This window comes from Vombatus ursinus, unplaced genomic scaffold (assembly GCF_900497805.2).
Source record: "Vombatus ursinus unplaced genomic scaffold, bare-nosed wombat genome assembly UNPS02014798.1, whole genome shotgun sequence".
NCBI classification, from domain to species: domain Eukaryota; kingdom Metazoa; phylum Chordata; class Mammalia; order Diprotodontia; family Vombatidae; genus Vombatus; species Vombatus ursinus.
In genome coordinates this window covers 26,252,908-26,265,654 of record NW_020954576.1, presented here as the reverse complement: position 1 = coordinate 26,265,654, position 12,747 = coordinate 26,252,908, and the positions used below count along the sequence as shown (strand labels likewise).

General features: G+C 39.0%; 1 protein-coding gene across 1 annotated transcript in view; it reads left to right on the top strand.

The window, feature by feature from the left end:
- Positions 1-12,747, top strand: part of LOC114049395 (dynein heavy chain 14, axonemal-like) — a 343,809-nt gene that overhangs the window by 164,071 nt on the left and 166,991 nt on the right. The window contains exons 41-43 of the mRNA XM_027870678.1: positions 514-766; positions 2,311-2,494; positions 10,443-10,696. Coding sequence (XP_027726479.1) covers positions 514-766; positions 2,311-2,494; positions 10,443-10,696 — 691 coding nt within the window. The remainder of the gene's footprint in view (positions 1-513; positions 767-2,310; positions 2,495-10,442; positions 10,697-12,747) is intronic.

Below are 12,747 nucleotides of genomic sequence, written 5' to 3'. Positions count from 1 at the left end.
CCCACATGTTGTGGGGAAAATCAACTCTGTCTCCTTTACAGTTTTGCCTAGAGTTGCTCTGGGAAGGAGTGAACTGTAGAAGACCCTAGAAGCTGCCTTAACCAGGTTGTTGCTTGGTGTCAGCAAACTGGCAGATAGTGGAAGTAACATGGTCCCTGGAACGTGAGGATGCTATAGACCGTACTGTCTGTGATAATCTGCTTATCCTGCCTCATGTCAACCATAGCCACATCCTAATGTAGCTCCAGGAATACAGTCTCCCAGCCCATTTCTACAGCTAGAAATAAATTATGGGAGGGAGGAAAAAAAGCAGAGGGAGGAAAGCCACTTCCAAACCACCATTAGAAAATGTAAAATGATCATAAAAGTCATATTTTCCTAACTTTTCTTAGATAATTAGAGGCACTAATATAATGAAGAATCTGTATCTTCACACTAAATTTTCATTTACCAAAGATATATTATGAATAACATATACCTAGTCTCTCATCTTATACTATTTTTAATTTCTAGGATCCTGCTGATCTAGGATGGGAGCCATATGTTAAGACATGGCTTGTAAAAGTTTCAAACCTTCTCCCACAGCATGGCGTAGAAAATCTTGAACGAATGTTTAAAAAAAGTGTGGAAGAAGGTCTACACTTTTTAAGGACGCATAATAGTACACAGCCTTTTTCTGTACATGAGATACCAATTTTAATAAATCTCTGCAGAATTCTCGATGCTTATTTTAGTTTCATGGAAAGCAACGGAATTTTTGGGAAATGTAAGTAGAATAATTTTTCCAAATAATTTTACTGAAATCAATTAATTTTCTTGAATGTCTATTGAATTGTCTAAAATTTGAAAGAAAATGTACATCTCTCCCTACCAAGAGTTTGCATTCTGGTTGGAAAGATAAAACACTATGTGTGAGTGATGAAGCTTATTAACAAGTTATGTGCCAGTAGTGCAAATCAGAAAAATCACAAATTAAATACATGAGTGCTGAGAGGATTCATAAAAGATATAGTTTAAAAATGATTGCGGGCAGCTAGTAGGCCCAGTGGATACAGCACCGGCTCTGGAGTCAGGAGGACCTGAGTTCAAATCCGGCCTTAGACACTCAACACTTACTAGCTGACCTTGGGCAAGTCACTTAACCCTATTGCCTAGTCAAAACAAAAAAAAAAGAAGAAGAAGAAGAAAATGATCAGGTGGGGTTGACTAGGGAAGAAGGTTTGAGCTACGTTCTGGAGATGGATATAGACAAAAATAAAGGAGAGAACAGAGAAATATATCACAGGAAGATCATATGGTATGCACAACGCATAAAAGCAGAAACTAAGACATCTTACGTAGGAGAACAAAAACAAATTTGCCCAACTTAAATGAAGAGGTTCTCTTGGGGAATATCCAGAGATAAAATTGAAGAGATTTGTTTAGGGTCACACAGCTGTGAGTGTCTGAGGGCAGATTTGAACTCGGGTCTTCCTGACTTCAGGCCCAGAACTCTAACCATTATACCACCTTGCTGGGGATTATAGGGGAGAGGGAGGGAAGGAAGAGATAATGTTATAAATGCCCTAATAACAATATAATTTCTGAACTTCTGCAAATTTTTAAGATTCCTCTTTATATTAACAATTAAACAAAATCAGATACATTTGTGCATTGGTGATGATATTCCTATTCTTCCTGCCTCTTAAGCCTCACCTTAGTTCCACACCCTTTCTCCCTCAGCACTCCCAGAAAATAGCACAGTGTGAAAATTTATCTGGAACCTCTTTCTAACCTTTCCATAGAATCTTCTCACACCTATAGCAACATGATGTATTGATATGGAAGTACAAGCCTTGCTCTTGACCATGACAGAAAAAGAATTCCCTTCTACTGGGGCCCAGGCCCAGGCAATCGTAGTCTTACTCCTTGGTCAGTGGCTCAGAGATCAAAGAGGCTCTATAGGAGGGGAATTCCCTGTTACTGAGGCATGAAGTTCAGGGGAGTCCTGCCCGTGAAGGTGTGGCTGTCAAAGAACCTGGTACTGTCCCTGGTGAGGACATGAGCAAAGTCCAGAGGCCATTAGCACAAGCAGCAAAACCCACAGGAAGGAACTGGGAAGGAAGAGGGAGAATGACCTGGGAGGCTGTGGAGGAGGGAATGGGGATCCACTTGGCAAGTTAGATAATGCCTATAGAGTGGAAGAGCTGATCTCTGGGTATCAGCCTCATGCAGTCAAGAGACTGACACTAATTTGGGAATTTAAGGGGGCTTTTTTAGTAGGGATCTTCAGAGACATTCTCCACCCATCTACAATGTTCTAACCTTGAGCATCCCTGGGGGAAGGGGTGCCTCTCCCCCAGTGCAGGATAAGAGAAGGCCTCCCCACTATTCTGCCCTTGGGCACTGCAGGCAGTTATGGTCTTATGCCAAGAAACAAGGTAGGGGATGGTCTCTTAACTGGAAACATAGAGAAAGCTAAAGCATATGGGGAGGGAGCGGGGTGGGAGAAGCAGTAAGCTAGCCAGTAACTTTCCATGGCAAATTAAAACTACATCATACTACGACGTCATAAGACAGAGTTGCACAATGGAGCCAGGTTGCAAAATGAAGTTTAAGAAACATCAGAGGGGCACAGAGCAGGGTATATTTCCAGTACACGTGGCTTTGTTCCCTGCTTTATTCTCCAGAGGTGGTTCCCCTCCATCCACTGACCCCAAACTAAAGGAAAATAGTGGTGGTGGTAGAGAGTAGGGTTGTTTAGTCCTCCCTCCTCAGTGGTATTTCTGCATGATCTCACCAAGGTCTTCCTTCAGCTTTTCAAAATGTGATACTTGTGTTATGTCATCAATCTTTACTGGTAATTATACTCACTTTTAAATTATTAACTCCTGTCCCCCTGCATACCTACTTCAATATCATGATTCAAAGTTTTTCTATCCACCTCATCTTTTTCATTATCCTTGGAAATTTTTACATGTATGTGTGTTTGGATGTGTATGTTTGCATGAATGTTTGTGTGTGTTTGTGTGTGTATGTATGTATGTATGTATGCAATGTATGTTTGTGTGTGGGGGTGTGTGCATAACACCTGAATTAAAATCTGTCCTTAGACACTACTAGCTGTGTGACCCTGGATAAGTCATTTAGCCTCTGTTTCCCTCAGTTTCCTTATCTGTAAAATGGGGATAATAATAGCACCTACCCACCACCCTCCCCCAGGGTTGTTGTGAGGACCAAATGAGATGATAATTGTAAAGCATTCATCACAGTTCCTGGCACATACTAAGTACTATATAAATGTTAACTCTTATTATAAATATTATTATTAGCAGCAGCATTGTCATTATTATCATTATTTGTGTATATACATATATCAGTATATGTATCAGTATAATGTATATTGTCTCTCACCTCCATCTGTCTGTCTATCTATCCATCTATCTATCTTTCTACCTTTCTATCTCAGTTACAACCAAACTGTGGCATTTGCTACTGGCTGTCCTCCTAATATAGCTAAGCCCCTACCCAAGTGCTGTTGTGAGCTCAAAACGTTAGCACTTTCTCGTAGAACCTATATTCCTATCTCATGGAATGACAAGGCTACGTAGAACACAATTTAGGAAAAACTTGTGTACTGTGTAGCAATACCCAGGCATACCTGCTAAATGTGATCTGGAACCAAAAGGCTATGAACCAAAGGAAAACATTTTATATCCTAAAGACTATATCTACATAATACTTGAAGACTCCAAGGGGAACCCATTGTGTAATTTATAAAGATGCACAACTTGGATGAATACGAAAATGTAGACAGTTGATAGGACTAGTACTAGTGGGCAGCCGGTTCACTCCCTAACAGATCTGAAAAGGCAAATCTAGTGCAGTGTTTTTACAAATGTTTTCCCCACATTTTGAAACTGAAATGGTAACATTTTTTGCTTAGCTAACTGAAATGATGGGAAATTATTGATTGCTAGCAAAGAATAAGTTTTCCTTTCCCTTTTTCCAGCTATTGAATCGATTGTAACGTCAGAAACAAGCTCAGTAAATAAACACGCTTTTAAATTCAGACATGCAGAGGCTGATAAAGCAAAAAGGTCAGTCACAAATCAAGATTTGGTAATGAACCAGTGTATTCATAGCTTCTACTTCAAATGGGTTTATCATAGTTTTTTGCATAATTACCAGAAAAATTTTTCAATTTTTAAGCCTAGTTGTTGCTGTAGTAAGTACTGTTTGAATTAATCGGACCAGAATCTGTGCATGAGAAACGAATGAATCATCATGAACTCTTTTCAGATTACTATAATCTTTGTTTTTGTTATTGTTGCGGAGTCTTTTGAATCACGTCCAACTCTCTGTGACCCCATTTGGAGTTTTCTTGGCAAAGGTACTAAGTGGTTTGTCATTTCCTCTTCAGTTCATTTTACAGATGAGGAAACTGAGGCAAATAGGGTTAAGTGATTTGCGCAGAGTCACACAGTGAGAGAGTGTCTGAGGCTGGGTTTGAACTCAGGAAGATGAGGACCCACACTCTATCCACCTAGCTGCCCTATAATCTTATTAACTGTAATCTTACAAAATTGTAATTACAGGGTCACACAGCTATACTAATCACTAATTATAACTATAGTTCCCAGACAGCCTATTGTTAAATTTTCATTGTGAACATCTACACCAAAGAAATTAGCGAATGCTACACACTGATGTGTAGCATTTGCTAATTTCTTTGGTGTAACTATCCAAGCTGGCTCCAGCAGGCCCCTGCAAAGATCAACCTCTAAATTAGATTACTATTAAAGATAGTTATAATTAGTAGTTAGTATATATTTGTTTTCTACACAATATGTTCCATGCATACTATGTGCAGTCACACTTGTTAATAAATATCAGGATAATGTCTCATTTTAGAAGCATTCAAAGGTAAGGCTCAGATAACAATGACATCAAAAAGTCTCAAAAAACGCTCAAGAACTGACACCCTTAAAAAGAAGTGGAAGAAAGGGCAGCTAGGTGGTGCAGTGGATAAAGTTCTGGCCTTGGAATCAGGAGGACCTGAGTTCAAATGCGGCCTCAGACACTTGATACTTACTAGCTGTGTGACCCTGGGCAAGTCACTTAAACATCAAAAAGAAAACAAAGGAGGGGGGAAAGAATGCTTTAAGGAATCAGAGACTCATTTTTTAAAATTACTTTAATAACTAGAAAAACAATTATAACAAGAAATACTAACCTATCTGAAACCTTTCATAATATATATGTATCTGAGAATCCATTTCCAGATTATTTAATGTTGTTGCTTTAAAAGCATGGTTCTAACAAGTGATATAGAAGGTTATTCATAAAGAGCCTGGTCCTCTTACTCTTCTATCATCCATATTCATCTAAGGCTATAACCAAGATGAGTCAGGTCCCTCCTTCTCAGACTCTGTGGCCAGAAGATCAGTCAAGCGAACCATAGCCAGGATCACAGAATCTCAGATTTCAAAGGGACACCAAAGACCGTCTGGCCCAACCTATACTTGAAGAAGAATTATCTCTGTGATATCCAATAAGTCATCTTCCAGCTTTGGCTTAAAGACCTCCAGAGAGGTGGAACCTATTACCTCTTAAGCCAGCCTATTTCCCTTTGGGATAATTCTAATTGTTGAGAAGTTTTTTTTGCTTTTTATTTTCTAACATCAAGCCTAAATTTTGCCACTTTGCAAAATTCTGGCGGCTGATTCTGACTTTTGGGGGCAATCCCTCCATCATATGCCAGCCCTTTAAACACATGAAGACAGTATTATTTCCTACTGAAGTATATGCTCTAGAGCTTAAACCAGTCTAGTTCCTTCAGATACTTCTCATGGCTTGATCTGTAAGCCCTTCACCATCCAAGATACTCTCCGCTAGGTTCTTTATTATCAATGTTCTCCCTAAAATGTGACCCCCAGGACTGAATGAAATGCTTCCTATATTGTCTGGCCATAGCAAGGTATAGCAAACTGTTTAGCTCCTTGAGAGTATGGATTATTTAATTTTATTTTTCTCTTTCTTTTCTTTTTCTCTTTCACTGCTTAACACAGTGCCTAGTACATAGTAGGTGATTGATAAACATCTATTAATTGAGTGACCATCACTTGCCTCTTTATGGACACAGTACCTTCCTTAATGTAGCATTGTCACATTAGATTTTGGAGCTACCATATTATACTTTTTGTTCAGACTAAAATCTGTGGCTCTTTTTCAAAAACTCTATCTAGCCATGCCTTCCCCATCTTGTATTTGAGAAGTTGATTTTTTTTTAACCCAAATGTAAAATTTCACATTTATCCCTTTGAAATTTTCTCTCATTACGTTTGGCCCGACATTACCTATTGGGAAGTTCTAGATGACGTTCCTCCATCTTGTCCATTGGCAAGTGAAATATCTTGCCAAACGCTTAGCTGAAATGTACCTGCAGCATATCCTCATGTATCATTCATAACATTCTCAAGAAATTATCTCAGTTTAGCTTGTTCTTCCTCTTGATCACTGCTCCCTGTTCTAGGTGGGCATGAAATCTCTTTAACAATGAGTCCTAGAATTTTGCCAGAAATTGATGTTTAGCTCACTGATCTATAGTTTATAACAGAAGTATCAAACACACGTAGCCTGCGGGCCTACATGGCATGCAGCGCTCCCAAGTATGGCCCAAACCAGATTAAATGTAATTGGAAAATATTTAACAAAATAAATAAAAATACAATGATATGTAGATAATATTAATCTGTGGTTTTCTAAGTCAATATGTGGTTCAAAGGCATTCTTATGCATGGTTTAGAGGCCCTCTGTTTCTATTTGAGTTTGATGCCACTGGTTTATAGAATACATTTGCTTCTCTATTTTTTGAAAATCAAAACTATATTTGTTCTTCTCTTGGTGTATAGCACCTCTCCCATTCATTCTTCATGATCTTTCAGGAGAGAGCAAGTAGTTCAAGTCAGCCGTCGTACTGTGAGCCAGTCTACTCTCTTTCTGCCGTCAATTACTACCTGGGGGGCTGTTGCTACTCTGCAGCTCAGTTTTGTTGTCACTGGGCCAAGGTCAGGACAAAGCCTCTCTTGATGGCCTAGAGGTCAAGATCAAAGCTTCACTCATATAATTCACCTCTGACCACAGACCCAGCTCAGATCTGTGCCTTAGACAACAACCACCTTCCACTCTAGCATCAGGACCTTTGACATATGGCCCCTAGGACCAAGCTCTCCAACACCAGGTACCCACCTAAAGGACCGAGTTCAAGACCAAAGACTCAGATACTATACCTCTTATTTCCAAGACCTCAACAAAGGAAGCTCTACTAAGAGCTGGCCCACATTCCCTTCTTACCTAGTACTTGGAGAAAAACTCATTGTTCCCTCTGCCAACACAGAACTCATGAGGACGGAGCACTCCCAGTCAACATGTACTGTCATGGCTCTCCCAATTCCAGTGATACAGAATCCTAGTTCCCCAAGCAAAAATTATACCCTTCCCCTGCTACTACCGCTACTACTACTGCTCCCCATTTTCTCATCCCCAACCACCTTAGCCCTACCTCTCTCAAGTCCCAATCTAGCTCTAACTACCCTTTCCACTGTGTTCTCTGAAACCCATGATGAGTTGTTAAAAAACTTCCCTTTGGGGCAGCTAGGTGGTGCAGTGGATAGAGCATGGGCCTTGGAGTCAGGAGGACCTGAGTTCAAATCTGACCTCAGACACATAACACTTACTAGCTGTGTGACCCTGGGCGCTTCCCTTCCTCTAAGACTTCTTCCTTTCCTGCTCCATCCATTTTTTGGTGCTTATAGAGATCGCCATGCCACCCCTCCACCAAAGGCATTTATCTGTGACCTTCCTTCCCAGTATTCCCACTTTCCCTCCCCCTTCCCACTTCCATGTCATTGACACAACGATCCAGGAAGAGGATGTGGCACGCTCTCTGGCCACTTCTAGACTTCTCCTTTGCTACCATCATTTATCACCCTTTCTATCTCTATTCAAAATCATGACAGTATCCAAGTGCTTGAAACAGTTAAACAACTGGTCCCCACATCATTCTCTTTCTTTTCTCAAAGAAGTCAATTTCTGGATCACAGTCTTCCTCTTTACCCCAATCCCTTGGCCAAATTTATTTGGATGAAGTTAAATTGGCATAAATGCAAATTACTACATTGGATTTTTTAAAAAATCAATTAGGGAGTACCTGATGAGCATATGGCCATTCTGAACTGAAAGAAGAACCTGCAAATTTTAGCGGAATTCATGCTCAGCAAAGTCAACAATGTGGCATGGCAACCAAAAAAGCTAATGACAGGGGCAGCTAGGTGGCATAATGGATAAAGCACTGGCCCTGAAGTCAGGAGGACCTGAGTTCAAATCCAGCCTCAGACCAAACACTTGACACTTACTAGCTGTGTGACCCTGGGCAAGTCACTTAACCTCAATTGCCTAAAAAAAAAAAAAGCTAATGACATCACATTAGGCTGTGTTCATAGAAGCATAATTTACAGATCAAGGGAAGTACGATCACCCAACAAGGATCTATTACATACATAGCAAGTGTAAGCTAAAAGCTATAAAATAAAAAAACATACATATATTTTAATAGTGTCTCCTCTCAAGGAGTGTACATTCCATTGGAGGGATATAACATGTAAACAGTTCGGTAAATACATGATAATTTGAGGAGGGAGAACAGACTAATAACTAGAGAGATCAGGAAAGGTATCCCAAAGGAGATGTCACATGGACGGAAATGAACATAAGGGATCGTAAGAGAGAGAGGGAGTACCATGAGGACAGCCTATACAAAGGCATATAGATGGAAGGTGGAATGCCAAGTTTGAGGAATGGCATATAACTTGGTCAGTCACATACAGAGTGAAAGGGAGACGTGTGCAATAAACTTGGAACCAAACTGAAGGATACTAAGTGCCGAGGTGAGGAGTCTGAATTTTATCCTAGAGGCAATAGATCGTCCCTGGAGATTCTCAAGGAGGGAAGTGATATGGCCAGACTTCTGCATTAAGAGGATAATTTGCAGCTGTGTAGTAAATGGGTTAGAGCAGGGAGAAATTGGAAGTCAAAAGTCTGATTAGGAGGCTATTATAATCGTTCATAAGATAGGTGATGAGAGTCTGAGTTAAAATTGTGACCTTATGGGTGGAGAAAAGAGAAGGATATGATATGTTATAAAGGCATAGTCAACAAGACTTGGCACCTAAATGGATGTGGAGGGGGGGCAGAGTTGAAGAAAACTCTGAGGTTATGAATCTGAGGAACAGAAAGAATGATGATGGTACCCTCAGTAAAAGTAGAAAAGCTTGGAGGAGAAGTTGGTATTAGGTTGAAGACAATGACTTTCGTTTTAGACATGTTGAACTATAGATTCCTTGGGATCATCCAGAGGAAGCAGCTGATTTTGAAGAAGCAGAATTCAAAAATTCAAATGTTAACTCACCTTTCAACCCACTTGAGCCCTACAGTCTTTCTTTTTTTGTGGCAGACTAGCCACATCTCTGCCATGATCTAAATTTCTTCAGTTCAATTACTATGTGAAAGAGGGAATACACTTGTTCTGCTTGATCCCAAGAGACACAAAGTGAAGCAAGGGATAGAGGCTGCAGAGAGATGACTGTCAGCATAGTGTTAAAAAAAGACCTGCTGGTAATGGGTTGACATGGAAAGTAACAAGTTCCCCATCACTAGTGGTCCTCAACTGGAGACTACATGGCCTGTTCTACAGTATATTGTAGAACTTCTGTTCAGGTATAGGTTACACTAAGTGACCTCAAAAACTCCTTCCCAGCTGAAATTCTATGAGCTAGGAAAAAGAAATTTCAAAACTGTGGCTTTTTTTCTTAATTATTATATTTTTACACAAAACCATTAAAAAATGATATACGCTTAGTTTAGTAAATAGAGTTCACGAGCTTGAGTCAGGAAGGCCTGTGTTTAGATTCCAACTCTAACACTTGTTCTGGGATCCTGGACAAGTTGCTTAACCTGTCAATGCCTAAGGCACCTCCCTAGGACTTTATCTACTAAGTCACAGATATTGATCTTTTGATAGAGGGATTCCTTTACTGGTAGTGACAAAATCACAGATGACTCTTATTTGCATATTCAAAAATCAAGTTTCATCCTGGAAGAAAGGAAAATACAAAGCTTGCATATGTTATTGAAAGAGATAAAGTAAATATTGTAAAGACTTCAAATATTCCTTTTATGTAATATCTTAGGTTTTGAATAAGAAATAATTGTCACAAGATCACCATTAAAGGATTCAACCATGTTAACCCTTAAATTTTCATAACTATACTTTGTTTTTTTACCTAATGCCACAGAAATATTTAATAATGACAATTTTAAGTAAAAGTATATGTCTTAAGTAAATCTTTATCATCCTTTCATTCCTTCTCCATGCTTCCAAATCCTTTCATTCCCTGCTGTAGAAACTCTCACCAAAAGGAAAGAAAGAAGAAGCCAAAGTGGTTTCTTCAGAGAAATCCTGAAAAATTATGCTTAATGCTTGATAAGATTTTTGTGTTTGCATTTACTTGGTCCTTTGGAGGAACTTTAAAACGTGAAGATGAACATGAAGATGATGTCCTGTTTGGCTCAGAGCATGGATTTGCAGCTCTCCGGAAAACAACTTATGACTTTGACAACCTCATTCATGAATTGTTTGAAGGAGATCCACCATACGGTATGTTCTGATACATGCATAGAATTAAAACAGAAAGGGTATGTCATTTGAACTTTGTTTTCAATTTATTCTAAATATTAAGTAAAATCTGATTATGTTTGGGTATAAATATCTTTTTTTTAAAATGTCTTATGGATACTTTTTTAGTTTTTCCAAGACTCACCCTGCCCTCCAAACAATTGTATCCTCTGTTATGATAGAAAAGAAGAATTAAACAAGAATGAGAGGATTGGACTAGATGACCGATGAGATCCATTCTAGCTCAAAATCTATAATCCTAGGAACAAAACGACAGAGTGGCCACTACGGGCAATGCAGGCAACTTTCTCTACCTGTAGTACCTTATCTCTTCATAGAAAAGGGGAAAGTATATTTCATCATCTTTTCTCCAAAAGGGATCATTACAATTACTCATTTTACTTCTTTTTAATGATTTTTTTTCAATACATTCCTCCTAAAATAGGAAGAATAAAAATGTGAGGAAACCAATAATTATACCATTCCCTAAATAAATGTCTTATCTAATCTTCAGCTAATTGAAAATTATCACAAGGAATGCTATGACACAGATAAATATCTGCCTCATGCCAAAGCAGGGCAACCACATGTGGATTTTGAATGAATGAATATGAAAACTCTTATTTACAAATGATGTGAGAGAGACTATATCAAATAATACAAAATGGTAGATGATTTTTAAAGTACATTTTAATTTGGCCCATTAAACATTTTAAAGATGAAACCAAACTCACTTGGATTTAATCTCCTGATCATTATCTGAATCTATTATTTTTTAAAATTCTGACAACAACCTACTATATTGTGTCAGGTTCAAATCAGTTTTCTCTTCGGCAGTTTGTCTGACTGCTATAAGCAGGTAATATAGAAGGGGGAGTAATATTTTGGAAGATATCTTTAGGAGTACTTTGCCACAAATCCAGTTGGACCACACCAAGGTATTACACACGAGCTCCTCATCACTAATACTATCTTCATCTATTAGAAAGGGGGGCAGGGCAGGAATCGCAGTAATAGTAGAGTTTTAGGTGGATCCATGAGTTTCTGACCTCAGCATTCACCTGAAACTACTCTCTCCAAAGTTACAAATTACTTCTTCCCTGAGTTTTTTTTTTTGACATTATTCCCTCTCTGTTCTCTTCCTACCTGTCTGACCACTCCTTTTAAATCTCTTTTGCTAGTTCATCATCCATATTGTTCCCCCTAACTGTAGGTGTTCCTCAACATTCTGTCCTAAGACCCTTTCTCTTTTTTTTTCTCTGTAGTCTCTTTGTCTCTCTTATGAGTTTTATAATCATCTTTTGGCAAATGATCCCCAAAACTGCATATATCTAGCCTTAGTCTCTCTTCTGAGCTTTAGTCTTATATCACCAACTGATTATTGGTCATTTCAAACTGGATGACCAGCAGGCATCTGAAACTCAACATATCCAAAACAGAACTCATTCAATTTCCCCCAAAACCTAACCATCTTCCAAGCTACCCTGTTTATGTTGAATCTGTCCTTCCAGTCACCCAAATTCAAGACTTCATTGTGACTCTGGACTCTTCGCTCTTCCTCATTCCCTGTGTCCAATCAGTTGTCAAATCTTATCATTTCTACCCCACCAACATCTGTCATATCCCTCCCCTTCTCGCCACCCACACAGCTACTCCTTTTCAAGCTTTCATAATCTCTTGCCTGGGCTAGTTCAATAACCTCCTTATTGGCCTTTCTCCTTCAAGTTTCTCATCATTCCAATTCATCCTCCAAAGAGTTTCCAGAGTGCCTTTCCTAAATCAGAGCTTACCATGTCATTCTCCTACCCAACAAACTCCTTATCTCCTCCAGTATCAAATACAAAATCTTGTTTGGCATTAAAAATCCTTCACAACCTGGCCATAGCTTACCTTTCCAGGCTTATTATAAATCACTCCCCTTTACACACTGTCATAGCTAATATTTATATAGTGCTTTAAGGTTTGCAAAGTGTTCTCTATGTATATTATTTCATTTTGTCCTCACAACAGCCTTGAGAGATGGGTACTATTTT